Genomic DNA, 20,643 nt, shown 5'->3' with positions numbered 1-20,643 from the left:
GTAGCCAGTAGAGACGATTTTAGGTATCAGGGCCTAAAAGAGATAATACTCGTGTGATTTACTGCAGATAAAGCAAGGGGTTTGAGACAAAGATCTGCAGGAAGGCGGTTCACTGCTGTCTTTTGCTAGCTGCTGGGGACTCTCATCCTTCTGGTGCTTAATTCTGCATCTGCCTGTCATTACAAGGGCAGTAATTAAAGCAGATGTACCAGCTGTAATTACAGCAAGTGAGGTATGATCTGTGTAGTTAGGAAGGGGAAAGACCAGGGAAATTTTTTGCTAAGTCAGTGCTAGTGGAAGGTGTAATATGCTTTGTTAAATGGATAGCCTCCTGCATAACAATCAATTTATGGTTTAAAGGTCGGAGGAGATGCCTGGAAAAGTCGTTATTAAGCATTCATTTCAGAAACCCACTCATTGATATTCTTACTCTGAGCAAAACTCTAGCACAATGTTTACAGAGTAAACTGCAAGAATTTTAAGACAAATGCATGAGGATTGTGTGTTTAGTACTCTGTGCAGTACGCAAAGCCCATTTCAAAGCCCTGGGAGTGTGGTGTTCCCTCGCAAACACAACATGGCTTCAGTGCCAGGCTCATGTTTGCTCGCAGGAGACATTTGTCCAATTCAGAGCTCATTTCTTGAAATGCCGTTTTCCTACACATCAAATCAAAATGTTTTGCAGCTTGTGCTCCTTCCTTCAGCTCTTTTAACCCACACTCAAATAAGGATTCCCAAAACTAGTAAACTGGGTGATTTTTTTTTTTTTTTACTTTTAATCACAGCTTAGGTGTTAGATTCCTGCTTTTGCCTTTAGTTTTGCTGTTGATGGTCTTTGCTTATCACGGAGGGAGATGGGATATGCAAGGCTGCCCATGTCCTGCAGGGGCTCGTCACCCAGCTCTTGGGCTTGCTGCAGCAGGTAGGAATTACCTTTACCAATTCTTATAAACTAAGCAGTGCAGTCTGTAGCTTTGTGTTTTTGCAGCTTTGCTCCATGATTGCAGAGTGCTGTTTTTCAGTAACTCCCTGTATTTAGTCCCCCTTCTGGACCCGTCACAAAGTTGAGTGACTAACTTCACTTTTTCAGGCTCCAGCAAACAGCCCGATGGCCCGGACATTCAGTGTAGGCTATAATATGTGTGTTTTACCACATCTCTAACCAAAAACATGGGTTACTTAAAGAAAAATTGTCTGCAGTGGCGCTTTTCATTGTACCGTGTTTTATTTAAATTGGGTGGGGGATTGGTGGTCCAATTAACTATCTTACAAATAAGTATTTTAGGAGAAGCTGCTAGAAGTGAATTTCAAAGACAATCCGACTTGACTGGTAGTTTGTAAATCACCAGCGCAGCACTCAGCTGGTCATTCACCCTCGTGGAAGATACGCACTGCTGTTTTTCCTGTCAGTAGTTGGGACTGTAATAGCTGGAAGTGTATCTGCCAACAATTTGCCTTCTCTTTCCATTCATGAAAGTTTCAGCTCCTCAGGGTTAATTGAATCAGGAAATGTCAGTATCTTTAGATTTAATTTTCCCTATTGATGCAGATTCTAGTGTAGATTACTATTGTGTATACAAAACATGGTTCAGTTTGATTTCTGAGAAATATTTAATGACCAAAAAAACTGAGAAGGTTGTTTGGAACAAGCCTGGAATAAATTAAGAGCCCCCTTTAACTAACACAGCCTTCTTGACTATACCAAACCCTTAATAAGCTATTTATAGAGATGTGCATATTTCAGTCTATTTTAAAAAGCTGAAAAGGGCAGTAAGCAAACCAGTCTACCCACCAGTTTGCAGAGGCTAGCAGCAGCATAATGCCTGCACAGTGTTTAACTCGGTGGTAATTATATATCACGAATCTAGAAAATGCGAAGATGGAGCCAGGAAAATTCCATCCCGTCAAAGCTTGGGCCACTTGCTGAGAAGTGCTGCTGTCTTCCTGCAAGCACAGACGACCCAAAATGCAGAAAAACCACATGGAAAAGCATCTCTGCACCAGCATATCTCAGCTATAGAGGTACTTGTTGTTGCCTCCATGCAAAATGGGTCCAAGATCAGAAGTGGAGAGTGCTGGCAGTGCCCATACATTGTAACTGCAGCTGCGAGGTTTTCTGAAAATGAAAAAAATAGCTGCTATTCATTGCCAGGTTTCTCTTTTGTTGGCTGTTACTGAAGCCATTTGTGAGCAAAAATCACCATTAGGTACTTGTACCCTGTTAACCTTCCCACTTCCAGGGCCTTGTGTTTCATGATGGCTTGACCGAGACTCCATCTGCTACATTTTTCCTGTTTTAAAAAGATAGAATAGTCCCAAAGATAAGGTTAGCAAGAAATTTATTTCTTGCTCCTGAATTATTTACTCTATTTAAGCCCTGGCGAACAGCTCCCGCTTAATAGTACATTATGGTTTAAAGAGCTGTCAATGCACAAGGGGCAGTCTTGAATAATACCCTGTTTAGTGGCTCTGTCAATAATCCCTGTATTACCTTTCCTTCATTTTTACGATCAAGACCGCATAATGGAAGCCCAGGAATTACCTGAGCCAGCAGACTTCAGTAAAGGGATCTTTAGTGTATTAAAGCATGAAAAGATCTAGCAACCTGATATGTTCATAAAAGACATAAGTTAGAGATTTTTAGTCATGAGGTTAGTTTCCTAAGAGAGCTTGTGGATTCTGTATCACTTGTAGTCTCAAAATCAAGACATGATGTTTTAGGCAAACTCCTGTCTCATCTGCCAGGTTTGGACTGGAATCAGGAGCAGGGGGTGAAATTTGCTGTCCTGTGTTGAGCAAGTGGTCTGGTCATATCATGGTGAGTTTTAGCTTTGGCCTTGTGGAATTCTTGCCCAATTTTACTTGCTACAATTTCCGTCTTCGTTGATCTTCACAGAACTGGCTTCTGTGAAACATCTGTCATATCCTGAAGTAACCTCCAATGTAGTGATTTAGAAGTAGATTTGGGTTGCAGAACAACCATGTTTTCCTCAGATCAGCCATGCAAGGTTTGAGTCTAGAAGTATATCTTTTGCTGCTACTTCTTTATCTGCTATTTTATGACCAGTTAATTTTTGTATGTTTTCTAGATAATGGTGCATTAATAGTAAAAAAAAAAAAAAAAAAAAAAAAGGTCTATTTAGTGCAAGGCTGTGCTTATGGCACAGCTAGTATATGCCTCCTCCCATTTCCTGGGTGATTTGGGATGAGGCTGGATTACTTGGGCATCTGGAGAGTCCCAGTGTAAGAAATACTAAACTCCTCCCAGTCTCCTGCTAAATCACTTGGCCCTGGCTCTGTCTGCTCGACGTCAGCTACGGCTCTGCAGAGCGTTATGGAATTTTCCAGGTTAGGAAAATTCAGAGCCTTGTGGAAAGATACAACAAGTAGCTCTCTGGATAAGTGAGCTAATGCAGCTTGTGTTTTTATGTTGCTCTTTGTTTGCTTGTTGTTTTTCTGCCCTCCTATGGAGGCACAGCTTATGTTGGATTCTCTGATGTCCAATAAAAACCCACAGTCCTGTCCTTTCAGAGGGCAAGGATACAGCTTCTTGCCTTTACTAGCCATTGATTTTCTTGTAGCTTTTAAGACTTTAGTATCTTCAAGTTTTTTAGACCCTATAAATAACAGAACTGTAAATTCCTGTGACTTTTGCCTGTGGTGTACAAAAGGCAGACGGTAGAGAAGATAGGGAAGGGTGAAGCGTGGCAGACATAGAGCCATGGGCACAAAAATTTCAGCTGTTTTGTAGAATCATAATAATGTGAACTACATTTTCTCTCACTAAGCATCAAAGTATCTGATGTACAAAAAACTTGACATGCTAAAAAGCCCTTCCTTACAATTCAGTGCTGCACTTTCTGCATAACAAGGTAAAATCTTGTAGGTTAAGCCTGTCTGTCTCAGTCTTTCCCTGAAAAAATGTCAGGAGAGTCCCAGATAGGATGATCTCAGAGAATGAGCCAACATCTGTCTCCTCTTTTACCCCAAATAGATGATAAGCTGAGCTGCATATTCGCTATCAAGCCCACTGAGGGAGAGGTGCGAGTGCCATCAGCTTTTAGCAGAAGCCGAGCCCAGGGAAGCACAGACAACAGAACAGTCTGGTGGGTGAGCCTCAGCCCTAGGAGGAGGCTTTTCCCACCAGGTCTCCATAAACAGGCCGGAGTGACGCCATGGCAGGCGCTCCTTGAAAACGGGCCGGGGTGACAGTGATGTGGTGCATGCTGAGGCCATGTGTGGGCAGCCAGCAAGCTCATCCACAGCCACTGTGTCTCCGTGAGCTTCGACCACTGCAAGGTTTGGCCCCAAAGAGCCCATTTCAGGTGATCGCTACGGTTGAGCTTTATGGTCAAAAAGACATGAGCTACTGTCGTTTTATAGTGAGATCTATAAGAGAAGAATCAGAGCTTATTACAGGCTTGAAAAAAAGTATTTTCCTTTGCAATCAGCTCCTGGCTGTTCAGTTGAACAGGACAGCATGGTTTCCTGCTGTCAGGCTGGTGGCTTAAGTAAGAGTGTGAAGGAGAAAGCATCAGCATAATAATCCTGTCAGTTATCTTGTGGCAGAAAGGTGTAAAATAATAGGCAAGGGGAAGGGTTGGTTTCCCTGCATAATGCATGTAGCGGCGGGTGAAAGGAGACGTATCTGGTAGGTCCAACCAAACAGGTACCCTGCTTGTGCTCGGGTGCCTTCAGGAGCTTTGTCACCAACATCTGTGGGACGTGGTGGCAGTTCTCAGCTGATACCTACTGCTGTGGCAAAACGATGCTGTTTTTTTTTGTCCCCATGTTAAAAAGGGGAGAGCTGGGTTCCGGCTGTCCAGGAAGCAGGTTGCTCAGCTCTGCTTTTACTCAGAGCTACTGAAGAGCAGCTTCAGAGTGAGCGAGCTGCTACGGCCTTTCTGGGAACAAGGGCAGAAAATAGCACTGTGTTAGCATTCCCAAAGCAGCTATTTAGACCCAGATTATTTTTGAGTATGCCGCTTTGAGATATGTAACTAGCTGCACTTTTTTTTTTTTTAAGATTAACTTTATTTTTTTCCTCTTCTCTCTCTCCCCTCGCAGTTCTCTGCTGTCAAAACAGCGTCTATGCCAGGGAGAATAAAGAGGGTTATTTACAATGCCAAACATAAGGAAAATAAGTTGCCTGGTGCTCTGGGGGTGCCACTGGGCCAGTGGGAACGCGGTGATTTGGGCCCCCAGTGTGTGTTTGCAGAGGGTTTTGCTGGGCAGTCGTGTCACGAGCCGTGTGGAGCGGTGGTGCTGAAAAAGGTGCTGCTGACTCGTTAGTGTCTTACACTCGCATGGGTGGCTGGGAGTGATAAGACATCGCGTGTTCAGAGATATCCTCAAAACTTCCTGGTATGTGCCCCCTTAGGAAGTAAGGGCAGGGATGGCCCGGGCTTTTCTGTCCTAGTGCCCTGCAGGTCCCCCCTGGCTCTTCTCCATTCCTGACAGACGGAATTCCAGGCAGCTCAGACTGAATCCTGGGGAGATGGTGTAACCCTACTGACACTGATGGTGTTACACTTAAAAAAGGCTCCAAAACCTTAAAAAGAAACAAAAAAAAGGACATTTTAGCTACTACGCGCTAGATAGGCATGCTAAGTAGCTGTTTTTAAGTAGTAGAGAGATCCTTGTGGAATAGAGGTTGTGGTGGCTGGTTTGACCGAGGAGTAGTGGCCTGCTTCCCTGCAGTTTGCAAGTAGTGGGAGTCAGCAGATCACTAATTCCAACTTCCAACTAATATCAGTTTTTATTTTTATTTTTTTCTCTCTACATAGCCTTCTGGCATGCTATAAAAAGATCTGGCACACTATTTAGGACGATGTAGCTTTGAAGCAGCAGAGTCATCTGGGTGTGAAACCTTGATTTCCTGTGTCTCAAAATGAGCTATTTCTCTCTTTCCTTTGCAGAAAACCCCCACAGCTCATGCCATGAAGGAGGAGAACTTCCTTCGGCGCCGGTTCTCCCTCTGCCCGGCCTCGTCCACCCCGCAGAAGGTCGACCCTCGCAAGCTCACGCGCAACCTCTTCTTTGGGGCCGACAATGACATCTACCCGCTCAGTCCAGGTGGGTTTGTGTGGCGCCACTGCCCAGTGTTTTGTTTCTTGCTGCTGTTGAACCGCCAATCTCACATCCTGGAAAAAGTGGTGCCGACCTTCAGGCGCTCGATGCAAATAGAGGGTTTTTTTCTTTGGGGGAGGCTGGAAAGGCAGGAGGATGGCCAGGAAGAGAAAAAACTTAATGTGGGCATTGGGCTTTGGGTTCAAAGCATGTTTCAGAAATGATTAGTGTTTCAGGACACTTGCCCTTTGAGGCACTTGGTGCATTTTACCGAAAATGCCAGGGTCTTTTAAGTTGTTGCCCAGGACACTTTTCAAACTTCTGATAGCAGCGTTCCCTGATCAGGTCCAAAGCCCAGAATAAATATTAGAAGAGCAGACTTTCTGTGATTAATGGTCTGTAAATATCTACAAGCACTCTTCCCAGCACTGTTGTCAGCTTGCTGAGAACTGCAGGCTGGCTTTATGTGTTCTCTTTACATTTTTTTTCGCTTTGAACCTGTTAGATTCCAATCTAGAGGAAATAGAGCTCATTGTATTGCTGCAGTGTTTGCTGCCTGCAATAAACAGTCTGTCGAATGCCTTCCGTTGATTGCCCTCCATGAGCAAGGCTTCAGCTGCATCTGTAAACAAGCGCCTCCGGCTTAGTTGTGAGAGCCCTTGGAAGTTGGCAGAACTGTCACTTGTTGTTGCCATGTCAATGCTAAATAATCAAACTTCACAGCACCTAGGTGCAGTCTAGAAATGCTGAGAGATGGAGAAAGGATATAGCATGTGTCAAAAGCCTTCAGTGCTCATCTGTGCGTAACACTCGGCAGCTGTCCAGGCTTTGCAGGTGAGCGAAGCCAGGCTTGTATTTCAGGAGCTAATAATCTTCCAGTGAAAAGATTTCAAGGGCCTCTGACTGCAGGTATCTCTGTTTGTGAGTCCCTGCTTCAAGGCAATGAGGAACCTATTTTCAGCAGTGCTGGATGGTCCTGGCTGTGGCCGAAATCATCGGAAGCTTCAACAACCTTTTCATCGTCAAACCAAGGACAACTTAAACGGAACATCTAAAGTCTCCTGTGTCTCAAACCTCATATACCACTTCATATACCAGAATAGTGTAGGCCAAGGAAATCGTTTTAAAGGGGAGAATGCGCTTTTTAAATAAAAATTACTGCTTCCACTAGGGGATATCTGTGCAGAAGGTGTCTGGATTTTCTTCCTTTTTCTTTCTTTCCCCATTTCAACTGTGCTGCTTCCTCTCTGTTTGCCTCAGATTTCCTATGAGAAGTAGATATTGTTCTTGACGTTTGGCTATTCTTTGCTGTGTTCGCTTCTCTTTTCACCTTGCTTCTCCTGCTCGGTTTTATCCTGAGCATCCTTGCTTCCTTTGCACCTTCTCCATTCCTTGTGAAGGATGCAACCAAGGATAAGCTGTGATTCCCAAAGCTACTTTCAGTCTCCCTGTCCCCCACTTATTTCTTGTTTTACATGAACTTTCAGCTCTTGAGTATTTTCCACGTAATCATGCTTTGCTTTCAGGTCCCAGCAGACTTTGTTTCCAAGCTACTTCTTTCTTCTTTCTTTGACTTCTTTGTGTGCTTAAGTCTTTATTATATGGTAACTAAAAATTTGATTAAGACGTTCTCTGGTTTGTTAACTTTCTGTAAAAAGATATTACTTCATGCACCTTGTTCCTGACATTTTTTTCCCATAGCAAAGAAGGGAAAAAAAATCTCTTTCTCCTCATTATTTCAGTGAGTACAATATTTACAGCATGGCAAAAACTTATTTTAGGGGTGGCTAAAAGACTTTTTAGGGAACTTCTTTCTTTTAAATTTACTAGGCTGTAGGATCACACTGTATCATTAAATAAAATTTAAATTAGCCTCTTTGCATCCTAAAAGAAGTACTTTAATGAAAATGGAAATTTCACTGAGATAGCTGGAACTAAATTTCAGCCTGGTATACACCAAGTCAGTGGTATTTGCTGTGGTAACATTCATGGCATTGGGGCAGGCGTTATTGCTCATAGATTTACCAGACATCAGAACCTGCACATTCTCTGGTAGCTGACCAGCTACTTTATCAAAAACTCTATAAAGGAATCGCGATGTGGAGCTCATAGTGAATCCTTCAATAGTGCAGTAATTTCTCTTGCTGTGTTATTCCTTACAGTAATTCAATACTAACAAGCCGTGTTAATAGCCAGCCCTTTAGGCCTGAGAGCACCTCAGGTCTGCTCTGATGTGGGTCCTGTTTCTTTGGTCAGCAGGCTGAGAGCTTCTGCTTCCACAAGCAAGTTAATGCTTAGATCCTTTTATGTTTTTATGTGGTTTCCTCCTCTTTTTTTCGAGACGGCTGCGTATCTTGTGCTCAGGGTGAGACTGGCTCTTTTGGGCTTCTGATGCCCTTAATTCTGTGTGTGGCTGTTTGAGAAACTCACAGAGAAGCTGTTTGGTTTCGCTGGCTTTCCAAACGAGGGCTGTCCCTCGCTCTCTCTTTCTGCAAGTCTACAGGTCTGCTCAAGACAGCTAGAAGAGCTCCCCCCCAGAAAGCAGCCTTTCCCTTGCAATTACCAGTATACCTAGTGGGTTTGCATAAGGAACTAGTATAAAGCTGCTCCATAAAACTATTTTGTGAATCTCTGTAACCAGTGTGTGTAGGAGTGAACAACTGCATGTTCCTCTTTGCCTAATATCCTGTGAGGGATGGTCCAGAACTTCAGAAACACCTGAAATGCTACTGTTTAGGTGCAAATGCCTTCAGCTCTGTGGCTGAGAAGGCAAAAAATCTCTGATGTCCAGGCTTTTGCTATGGATATCAGCTTGCAGCAAGATTTTCTTTGAGAAATGAGACATACTAAAGAATGACTGTAAATTTTGTTATGCTAATGGATGCCCTTCCCTCAAGCAAGCAGCAGCTGACTCCCATTAACTTCGCTTGAACTTTTAGTCCATATGCTACTTTCCCATACAAGCATGGAAAAAACCTCTTCATGGGAAACAAGTGCAGGAACTACACAGCTTTGTGAGTTTATTGCAATTGCTTCTACCCCGGTCTGGGAGAACAGGGGTGGTAGAGGAATGGGAGTGAATCCAGGCCCTAATCCACACTGAGGCAGGCAAGTATCCAGTCCTTTGGGAATTTTTCCTATCCAGTTGGCCTGAGGACATCAGGTACTTCCGCTAGACGTCCCTCTTCCAAGGCGAGGAGTGATAGGTAAGAAACAAAGCTGAGATCCAGTCCTTGCTGTGTGCATGAGCTTGTTCCCCCTCGTGTCCTGGGTGTGGAAGTGCAGAACGGGACTCTGGGCATACTTACTTTTGTGAGCCAGCTTTTCTCGTGGTGCTTGGCTTCTTCAGCGGTTCCGTTGAAGGCTGCAAGAGACACTGCAGTTTCTGACATGTCTGTGGCAAGTCCTGCAGGCTTTGGGAGAGCCAGGGTTTCCCTCACTGGGTTTGTATTTGGGGTTGTTTCCAAGGCCTGTCCACATGAAAGTTTAAACGCCTTCAGTTCCCATGTTTGCAGCGTGCTATGAATGGATTATGGATTCCACTGCCTTGGTCCTTCCTTACCGCAGCCAGTACTGTCTCTAATTGCTAACAGGGTTGGAAGGAAAACTACATTGCAATTGGATAACAATGACTGTCTTGGCACTAAAAAGTTAGTCTAATCAGATGCTATTTTTTGACCTTTTTCTTTTTTAAATAGAGACATGGTGCTTTCTTTTACTGTTAAGGATGTGATTACAGTTGGCAGAAAGAAGAGCATTTGTCATTTCATTTTATTGCTTGGCCAGGGCTACATATGCTGATGCTATTCTATAATGTGTATAATGTACTCAGAGTTTAGTGTATGTTGGTAAAGGAAAATGTATCTCCTTACGTTGACTGGAAAATGTCGTGGTTTTCCTAAATGCTACTTATTAACTGCAACTGTTCCTTATTGTAACAAATAATTTGGTCAGAAGACACTGCATTGATCTGCAGTATTTTTTCCTTAATTATGTCTGTGTGGAGTTCTGTCTCCTGTAACGTTTTAGGATCGTGGCTACTATTTGTGCAACAAAGCATGCTATCCTACAAATCTATGTAGAGTTGCCAGATACTGTCCAGGGAGGCTAGCATATTAAATAGCTTATTATTAACTGGATACCATCTATTATTTGCTCTGACTGAGACATGAGATGTGTAAGGAGAAAAAACAGACTGTGATAATGTAATTAAAATTTTCATCATAGTGCAGACCCGCGAGGGGGCTGATTAAGGAGGCATAGGCAGCCTGATTTCTGGTGTTTTCTAGCCTTTACGTGCTGGAGTCTGCAACCATCCCGTTGTTTTGTGACTATCACCTTGGTTTATCAGAGTGTTTTCAGCCATCAGTTCTAAGCAGTACTTGGTGTGTAGCCTGGGCACGTAGGCCTAGTTTATTTCAAGCTCCCTGAGGTCTGTGCGTGTGGCCTCAATGTGCTTGATGTTGCTTATGACACCTGCTCTTGCTTTCTGTTAGCAGCAGTCCCCCTAGGGCTGTGAGTTAGCTGTGATTTTTCTCACAGAAATCCTCCATTTCTGAATCCTGCTGCTTTGTTGCAGGGAAGGACGTGGAAGGGAACAGCCCATCAGCGCTGAAGGATGAGACACCGCAGACGCCAAACTCCATCAGTAAGGTACTGGGGGAGAGGGATGTGGCAGCACTTGTGTTTTCGTTTCTCCTTGCGCTGACTGATTAATCAATTTTGCTCTCTCTTTTTTTATTGTATTTTAAAGTCACTGAGAAAGCGTTTCCCTCTGTTCCTGCAGGAACAGTGCATGCATATTTTGAGAGAAGGAAAACAAGAGTGTTCAGATGGCTGGGCTGGCATGGACAAGTCCCTGTTTTCCTCAGTCTCAACAGCATCTCCCAGGGCAGCAGAGCCCTGTTTATTTGGATCTCCTGTGGCTGTGCATTAGGTGTGAACAATTAGGGGTGTAAAGTCAGTTTTGTCAGCAGAGGTTTCTCCTGCTGGTTTTGATCAGCAAGGCCACCATAAAGCTTGATTGTCTTGGAAGAGAAAACTTCGTTTAGCATTTAATGTATTGCATATCATCCAAAACTCTGAGCCCAGGTCTGGGGCAAGGGCTCCAGGACTCAGTGCAGCGGGAAAGGAATGCAAATAAACCAAACTCTTCAGAACCCACCATTTACACCCAGCCTCTTACAGAGAGATGAAACCGGATTGAAAGACTCTGGATCTGGGTGTTTAAAACCTGGCTGTAGATCTACAGTTACTGGGTGCCTGGGTTTCATTTCCTGCAGACATGGAATCAAGATTTTGATCTAGGACTGACTTTGAGACTCATGTACAGCATTTTTGGCTACAGCTTCCACATGTTTCTGGAGGATAACTAGAAATAGAACCAAAGCCTGATAATAAGTTTTTAACTAAATTTATTCATCTGTGACGCTATAAAATGCAAATGGCACAAGCTGAAATGAAAATCTAGCACAAATGGAACAGCTGGAGACAAATGATTTCTCATAATATGGGACAGTGGCTATGCATCTTCAAATTTGGCTGTGCTTCCTGGGAGCTTGCAGACCATTGCGCAGGGATGCCCTGAAACACAGAGCTGTGGAGAAGCCCAAGGCCTCAGCAGCTGCATCCACGGCCTGGTTCAAAACCTGGTGTTTCAAAGACTTTGCAGTGAGTGCCATTAGAATCACTGTTATTTAAGAATATAAAGAGGGACTCTCTTTAATCTCTGGTGGAGCTGGTCAGCTGTGTGCCAAATCTTATGTGCAAACTTAGGCAAACCATGCCTAAAAAAATGGTCAATTAATATTGAACTTTTCAGCTTTAAGATTATATGATGAAACCTTACTATGAGGTGTCCAGGCCTATAGATAGCAGTCTCTGAGTATTTCAGTTTAAAAATAAGTAGTGATTTTACCAGCTTGAACTGAAGGAAAGGATGTGTACTAATTGGGTCATGTTTAGATTACTAGAAGCAGAGGGAAATCAATTTTTAGAAACCACATTGCGGAGTGTGCAGGTTTAATTAGTGGATTCAAAAGTAAATGTACTAGGTAAAGGCAGCCATTCAGCAAAAAGAGGAGAGACAGAAGTATTCCTTGGGTAAGTCTGCTGAATATTGGAGCCTGATTTGGCCTTGTTTATAGAGGTGGGAGAGGTGCTTTCAAACCATAGATTTGCAGATACCACAAAATAAAAGCACCTGCATGAACCTGAACACAGGAAAAACATGTCAGAGGCAGTTCAGCTAAATTTTAATTAATTGAATGAAAAGAAGAAAAAGGAAAGGGGAAAAAAAAAAAAGGCTGACAAGGGTGCCTGCCTGCTCAGAGGGCGATGGAGGCAGATACACATTGGCCAGCAGGTGGTTGTGAGAAGGCTGAGCTCTGAGGATGCTTTTTCCACCTACCTGTGAAAGTCTGTGTTCCCATGGAGATGCTGAGTTTGCCCCTACAGTATTTCCCCCCTATAGTTAATGCTGAGTGTGATACCAGGTAATGCTGAGCCAGGATAAATTAAGGAGCTAGCGCAGCCCTGTCAGAAAGGGAAGGTTTTCAGGTTTTTCCGTAAGGGACAAGAGGTGTGTGCAGGGTGTAGCTGTCCTTGTAGAGCAGCAGCCTCCAGCTCTGCTGCATTGTGTGGCGACTGTCCTGCAAAGCGGCGGCCACTCGCCCAGCACCGTGATGGGCAGGAGGGACGGCCGCGTGCTCGGTCCCTGCACTGGACTTGGAGACCTGGACTTGCCAGCTCAGCCCCACATCCCTGCATCGCCTCAGACGGGTGAATTGCGTTGCTGTGTCACTCCTCCATTGGTGGCCTGGGAACGGTTCTGCATCTCATGCACTAGGGGCACAGCCCTCCTGTGTGGGGAGAAAAAAAATAAACCCCAACTTCTTCCAGGTTACTTCTCCCTTCAGTTTCTCTTTCAAGAGCCCTTTAGCCTTGTTTTCTGGGACCAGCGCTCAGAATGCGGTAGGGAATATCACTGCACTATTTCTAAGCCTTAAACTCCTCTCTGCAGCCAGGTACCACAGTTACCCCCTGCCTGCTAGTAACACGAGATGCTTTCCTGTCCTCCTGTGCCTCATTTGGCACTGTTAGCATCTTTTAAGTCACCTTTCATTGCAGTCTGCAGTGTTGTATTATCTGTTTCCTCCTTTTCTACTCAATGTTTACCTAGTTATTCTAGTGTCCAGAAACATGTTGTGGTCTTTTGATACACCCACATAGAGCTGAAGTGTATTTTAAGGGACTGGTCAGGAAAGCCTTGAAGCTGGAACTCAGTGATCTGTCTCTTCAGTCCTCTTTTCAGTCCCACACTGGCACCACAACGAAGTCTAAAATTACCACACTGTGGGAGGCTGGCTCCTGTGTGCATGGCATGTACAAGAGGGCAAAGCTGAGATTGCCTGGCTCCTCATGAATGAGTTTTTCCACATGCCTGAATTGTTCAAGTCTTTGGTAATCTGAAATATAAAACTAAGTCATTGCTTGAAAGTTATTTTAGCTGCAAAGGAGTTATAAGCTGTTTATCACTTTCTAGATGGAGTGATCCTTTGATCGTTCCTTAATAGTTACGAAGTCTCTGTGTTCTTGAGCTGATCCTTCCTTCTCATGCTTTTAACCCATGTTAGTTATGGCCGTGGTTATGCTTGAGGCTGTTCCAAAAGACGATTCACAGTGCTGGAAACCTGCAAGGGCAGCTCTCCCCCCCGCTCGCCCTGCAGCAGCAAACCAAGGAGCTGCTTGTCAGCTCTTGCAGTGGGAAACAGCTTGGCGAGGCTGAGGAGCGAAGCGCTCCTTGGTGCGTGCTCAGCACAGCTTTAGTGGGGAGCCTGGCCGCCCCAAAACCGCTGCTGGCTTTTGAGGGCTGTGCCTCGTGCCATAGGTATCATAAATGCAGATATTTTAGAGGGAGTAGTCTCCAAGATTTAAGCAAGTTGCTTCTTTCTATCACCACAGTCGTGTGACAAGGAAAAATGTCCCAGACTTAGTGGAACGGTACCAAGTAGATTTTTCACAGGGAGATGCTGCTTGGGGTGACTGTAGATTTCTTCATTTCAGTGCGAAAGAAAACAAAGATAGCATATACCGCAGAAAGCGGGAAAGACTGAAGGCAAGCAAATAAAACAAAGACCCAAGGAAAACATATTTGCCAGGATGACTTCTGTTCTCATCAGCATAAATACTCTCCATTCCTCAGTCAAGGCACAGCAATGGGTCGTTTCTTCAGTTCCGTACATTGCATTTTAAATAATCCCTATTATCTGCAGAGGATTTTATGGTAATTTCAGCTAGGCAGAGATTTATCCTGGAGTAGCACAGGAAAATTGCACAGCAGAGTGGGATTTTGCGCAGAGAATAAAGGAAAATGGAGATCCATAAGCTAGGTAGGCACGTGCAACCCTGAAGCTCCTGGGTACCTCACAGGGTCAGATGTAGGCACTAGTCATTTGTCACTCATCCAAAGTCCCAGAGTTGCCTACTTTAGATAAGCCACAGCAGTCCGATTGTGTCATCTTGGGTCAGTGGTTTCCTATGGGAGAGGGGGAGGTTAAATGGAGGTGCTGAAGTCAAAAAGATTCATGAAATGATTTGGCAAAGCATGATTTTAAGCTGCAAGTCCAGTTGTTTTTCATCACTCATTTTCTTATTTTTTTTAAATTATGTCTGGGAACAAAAGGTACATCTAGCATTTGCTAGTGGGGAAACCAAAGCTTTGCTGGAGACTTCTGTTCAGAATTATAACTGCAGCAGTCATATGAAACAGCATTGTTCTCAGCGTGCAACTCTCCCATCTTGTCTAAAATATTCTTTAAATATTCTAAACTCTAAATTCTTCCCTTGAAAGACTCACTTAAGTGATCCTGTAGCAAACCCCTGAGGACTGTGAATTTTTCTTTAATTATTATATTGTGACACAACGGAGCAAAGCATTCTGCTAAAAAGTAGCATAACTTTGTATTTTGAGTTGCTTGGAGAGCTCTTCTGGCTTTCAGCAATGATTTTCCCCAGTTATTGCTGTCACTTCAGCTATTTATTTGTGCATTCTTTTTAATTAATGCTCATCATTGCACTATTTCAGCCTTCAGAAGATCTATATTGCATCATTGTAACAAGCTTGGAATAAAGGAGATCTTTGGAAACTGGGAAGTTTGAGGTGAAAAATAATCAACTTTCTCTAAAGCAGCATATTAATTGCAAGATAAACTTTACTAATGCAAAGTTTGTTTATTAATGGCAGTTGTTTCCTTGACTCTACTGTGCTTTTGGAGTGCTTTTATCACCATTTTACAAAAGGACTGCCCATAGTAAACTGTTTGACAAAGTGTTTAAATACTGTTGCGATATCTGTGGATTATTACATGAATAATATTCAGGAAGCACTTCACTTGCAATATTAGACTGAGCTTTTCCACGGCATTGATACTACTTGAAGAGTTTATATTTTATTTGTTTTATTTCTACAGTGACACAGGTTTGTAGCAATTGTCTGTAGAGAAGATACTAGAGACATTACATGGGAGCAAGGAGATGTCTCCCTTGTGATGACTATTTTTACTTTTATGAAACAAAGATTATGACCTCAGCCACTTTTGTTCTGCCTTCAAATTCCCTTCTGATTTCATCTTTTCTCTCACTTGGGTACAAGGAAAAGTACTCACTGCCATTAATTTGCAGACCGCATCTTGAGAATGACTTTGTTCAAGCATTTCTGACTTGGGACAATTCTCTTTGTTTCCTATTACACTGTTTTTTATTAATGTCCATTTTGTGTGGCGAGACTTGTCTGTGCTAAACAAAATAAAATATTCTCCTGGTGTTACACAAGATGGGGCCTACTGAGGGGCTGGAATTCCCCGCACCAGAGTTGGTGGCAGCCTCTTTCCCTGTGACTTGGTTCATCTTGGAAATGAAGGCAGCAAAAGAGCTCAACAGCTTTGTGGTCAGAGCAGTGCAGCATCGTCTTGCAAAGGCCTTCAAGAAACTACAGTGTGTTGCGATACCTGCTGCCCATCACCAGTGCATCCCATCAGGACTGTGATGAGAGGGGACACAGACTTACTAGGGATAAAAAGCGCATCTTGGTGAATAATATATCCAGGCATCACCCAGGAATGCTACCTGTCCAGCCTGGAAAGTCTTCATCTGGCTAGGGCACAACAAAGGGCCACCCTTAAGCATGCTGAGGCCTGAAAGTGCCTGAAAAGAGTTTTTGACAGATTAACTGTCTTCTAGACTTATCATTATGAGAAGCACTCTGTAAAACATGTCTGCTGCTTGCCTCGTTAGAATACCCCTCTTTGTATTTTAAGGGGGACACAAATTCTCTACACTCCCCCTTGAATAAAGTCCCATGTCTGGTCAGTACTGTTCCCAAGGCCTTGCAGAGTGAGAGGGCCAGACTGTGCTCGTATGTATATCCCAGTTTCTTTGAAGAAATGAAGATGACAGAAGCTGTGATGACAAAAGGCTTCTTGTTTTCCGTGAATCTGAGCAAGGCAGATCAATAGAAGAACATGATTAAATGCTCTTAATGTGTCTTAGTGCTTGTAAAGCCTTGCTTTGTCGTAGGGATTTTTACAGCTGGCAGCCTAGATTTACTGAACCTCACACCTACCATGAGATTCCTCAAAACTATTATGACAGATTCCTGTAAAAATATGAAATCTTATTATTTCTGATCATTCAGCAGGTTAAACCTGAGAGGCCCGTGCTTTGTCCGCCACAGCTCAGAGGGTGCACATAGATGGTGGCTATGGTGTGTAGTCCTGGGGCCTAAAATCCTGCCCTCTCTACCAAAGGGAGGAACTTTCTAAACAAAAATGCAGTATTTTCCATGCTGGAGACCTAGTGATTTCCTGGGAGCAAAGTACTGCTTAGGATCTGTGCATTCCTATAAGCACAACAAGAGGCAAAGTTGTCAGTGAGAAGCCTTTAGTCTGCCTAATTAAAAAAGTAACTGGGGAAAAAGGTCAAGGTTCTGGAAACAGAAGTCTCAGGTTAGGCACATCCAAGTATTATTGCTTGGTTTTAGAGAGATTCTATTTTATAAAACCTTGGCCCTTTTATGATCACCTTGGGGAGCTGCAGTAGTCATCATGTTGCAGCACAGATATTTTCCAATAGCCACATGCTATTTCATGTGCCCATGGCAGCAAATTGTTGTTCACGCAGCTGCTTTGACCTAGTGATTTCAGACGAATCGGACTTCACATAAATTTCTCCGTATTTAATGAACTGCTAAAGATTGCAGTGGTTATAAAGAAAGCTCATCCTCTATCCTGATTTGAGGCTTCATGATTGCTCCTTTTTAGTATGAACTGGGAAGCCCCAAGAAAGCTGGCAGAGCAGAGGCCCTGGCAGTGCCTCTGAGTTAATATCTGTCCCCTATATTAATTTAGAACTTTTATCCTTTATGTAAGTACAAAGATGTAATTCTCCAGGCAACAAGTGACTTCAGTATATTTCACTTAATTAAGTAAAAAGCACCTTTGTATCCGATGCTTTGCTGATGCCTGTGCAGGAGCCTCGCGGACGCCGGTGCTTCGCTGCCTCTCTGTGCTGGCTGACAGGGAGCAGTGCAGCCTGCTCACCGTGCTAGAGCGGGGAAAATGGCATGCAAAGAGTCAGCTCCTAATTGTGTCTCAAGGACAGGACACTCTTCTTGCTAAGGGGGAGCAGCAGGGATAAATCTGACGAATTCCCAAGGCCATGTGTCTTGAATTAGGAAAGCCTAAGCTCTTTATAGTTCTGGGGGATTCTTTCTCCGAGTTGTTGAAGCACCTAGAGGTGTTTTATCGTAAAGAGGAGCTGAAAGCGTCCTTGTCAAACACACAGCCCTGCCCTTGGTAGCGTGGCCCAAGCGGGCGGGAGCTGCTGCTCAGATCTCGTGTGGGTGCCACGGTTCTTGTTGTAAATCCTGTGTTTTGACAATGAAGTCCCATGTGCAGAACAGACATAAAATATGCATCAGAGGCTGCATTGCAGGTAGAGGAGGACTTTTTTCTTCCTGCTAAAACGAAGATGGCAAACACTATATAGGTTGCAGGAGTGCAGAGCTGGCATTTTCTTTGGCAGTGCTAAAGCTGAATGCACTTGTAATCTGCATGGTCAGATCAGGGACTTCATCGGTCTTTCTATATGCCTTCGCAGAATGAAGTTTTTATTTCTCTATTTATTCTCTAGTGTCCTACATAGCTCTGTTTTTAGTAGACTCATGGGATGTAAGAGCAAGCACTAGATTCTACAGCGATCCTATCCCTGCCCTAAATTGCCCTTTTTGTCCCTGCTTTCTAATCCTGCATCATCCAGACAGGTTTGCTTTAGAGATGCTGCATTTGGGGGCGCATCCTCATGCTTTTGCTCTGCCGCAGTCCCCAAAGCCTAGTCAATGCCTGTTCACTGTGATCTGGCCGTGTCACCACATATTTCTCTCCCTGTCAGTCACGTGAAAAGGACCGATCCAGCTGTCATTAAATCCTTCACTATTAATGTTCCGCGTGGCTTGTGGCTATAGTAGCTGGAGAGATTTCTTTGTCACTGGAAGGGAGGAAAAAAAGTAGGTCTCTCAAAACTGAAGGCACTGTGAAATGATTGCACTGACTCATGGAGCACACGTGATAGTTTGAGAGCCCACTGGGGGTGTTTCACATCATGGCAGGAACCTGATAAATGGGAACCACGTCTGATGCATAGTCTCCTTAATGCAACTCATTTTTGCATCATAACCATTAAATCGGTGTGGCCAAGGGCTGAACTGTTACCAAACTGTCACGCCTGAGAAGGAGAAATAGTGTCTTACCCCAAAAGATTATGGTCTAAATGCATGAGGGATGAAAGGTTGGAAATAAAATAGGCCCAGAGAGAAGTAACTTCCCTAGTGCCATGTAACAGGCAGCGAAGCCCAGACTACCTCCTGTGCCCTCCCCGAGGCTTGGACATCTTGCAGGTGGTATCTGTCTGAGGAGGCTCCTGGCCCTTCAGAGGGCTGTGCTCTCCAAGTGCACCATCTTTTGGGGAACAGTAGTGTTGTAGTCCAATGCAAGTAAATCATTTTTTTTCAGACCACCAGCACAATCATGAGATCAGTCTGCAGTCGCTGCAAATGAATTTAAACAGCACTGATGCTGCTAAACATGATTTAAAGTGACTGTATATTTTGTGCCTGGTTTCCCAAGGCCAAGATGAGGATAATTTTCTACATTATCTGTAACATGATTAGATCATTTCTTGCCTACTCATGGTTCTGGACATTTCAGCTGGGGCAACAGTCATTGCCAATACTGAGTGGAGTTTTGAAAGACCTCTACCAGCTTCCCCATTATTTTCATTTGAGCAATTGAAATGCTTTAGGATCTGTAAAGAAATGGGTAATTTTCAGAGTTAGGAATAAGAACAGATTTTTTGTTGTTTCTAACAAGATTAGTGTCTGAGTGGGAGAAACATGAAGAAAACGCGGCAGAGAGTTTTCCATGTAACCCTGTGTGTAAGAAGGGATTTTAAAGTGCAGTACTAGGATACCTTTCTCAAGGGTGCCTCATGTCTGCTGGCAAAGCCTTCAGTCAGCTCTTTCATGGATTCCTGGAAGATATAAACAACTCTTCATTAAAGCACAGCTCAAACTTCTTCATATTAATACATTTCTACTTCCACTTTTTTTTCTAGAATGAATATAAGCTTTGCAATGGCTCTGACAAAGAGTGTGTGTCTCCCACGGCCAGATTCATGAAGAAGGAAACGCTGAAGGTATGTGTACAGCAGCCAAATCAGCATCAACTGACTCCTTTTGACAAAACAAGTAGTACCTTCCAAACTAATAGGAACTACTAGGAGTTATTTCCCAAGGCCCAGAAAAGACTTTCAATCTTCTTTGAGTAGTTGTGGACTAAGAGTATTATCAGACTTTGTAAAGTGATTAGATTGCATATTGCAAACAGAAAAAAATAAGAGTAATTATTATGTTCTGTTCATGTGTTACAGAGCACCTGAAGAAGATCATAACCCTTCATTGCTCTGACTAGGACAGCTGTTTCTTGGCAATCTGGGCAGATAATTGTTTGAATGTTTGTTTGTCTACCAAAACAATTAATTTACTTTTGGCTTTTGGATGAAATTACTTTTAACGTCTTCAATTGGAGGGGTGGGGATGATTGTATATTCAGTCTCTCCCCATTTCCCCCAAAATAAAAGCACGTAAACTGCAGAACTTGATGGTGCTTAGTGGAACTTCAGAAGCAAAGCAGGTACCTGCTGTCTGGTTTCGTTGTTCCCCCTTGTGCTGCTTTCTGAGGAACCTGTGCTGGATCAGGCTCTAGCTGTGCTATACATAGGCTTCTTTAATGCATTATGTTCCTTCCTCCGCCAAGGAGGAGGTGATTACAGCTGCTGTTTTTCTCTGTTCTGAGCCAGGTACAAAAAAAAAATTACAGACAGGAGAAGAAAAGAGCTACCAAGCAACTCTTCAGCGCCCTGAAGGACCCCAGTGTGGTCATCACAGCAGACTGGCTGAAGGTATTTGGTACAGACCGTTGCTTCTGGGGCTGTCAGAAAAAAAACAAGTGAGAAATGTGT

At 43.6% G+C, this 20,643-nt stretch overlaps 1 protein-coding gene across 5 annotated transcripts in view; it reads left to right on the top strand.

Moving 5' to 3' along the window:
- Positions 1-20,643, top strand: part of OSBPL5 (oxysterol binding protein like 5) — a 104,722-nt gene that overhangs the window by 47,892 nt on the left and 36,187 nt on the right. For 4 of the 5 annotated variants that reach the window (XM_088525859.1, XM_088525860.1, XM_088525862.1 and 1 more), the window contains exons 2-5: positions 5,919-6,075; positions 10,649-10,722; positions 19,738-19,818; positions 20,482-20,583. In XM_088525859.1, the coding sequence (XP_088381985.1) occupies positions 5,919-6,075; positions 10,649-10,722; positions 19,738-19,818; positions 20,482-20,583 (414 nt within the window). Of the gene's footprint in view, positions 1-4,091; positions 4,111-5,918; positions 6,076-10,648; positions 10,723-19,737; positions 19,819-20,481; positions 20,584-20,643 lie in introns of those variants that run through there. The other variant, XM_088525863.1, reaches the window with a different exon arrangement.

The sequence above is a fragment of the Tinamus guttatus genome, unplaced genomic scaffold, assembly GCF_059628265.1.
Source record: "Tinamus guttatus ecotype Peru unplaced genomic scaffold, ASM5962826v1 Tinamus_guttatus_pri_ptg000240l, whole genome shotgun sequence".
In the NCBI taxonomy this organism is placed as follows: Eukaryota; Metazoa; Chordata; class Aves; order Tinamiformes; family Tinamidae; genus Tinamus; species Tinamus guttatus.
The sequence above is the reverse complement of the archived record's forward strand: the minus strand, read 5'-3'. Positions and strand labels throughout refer to the sequence as shown.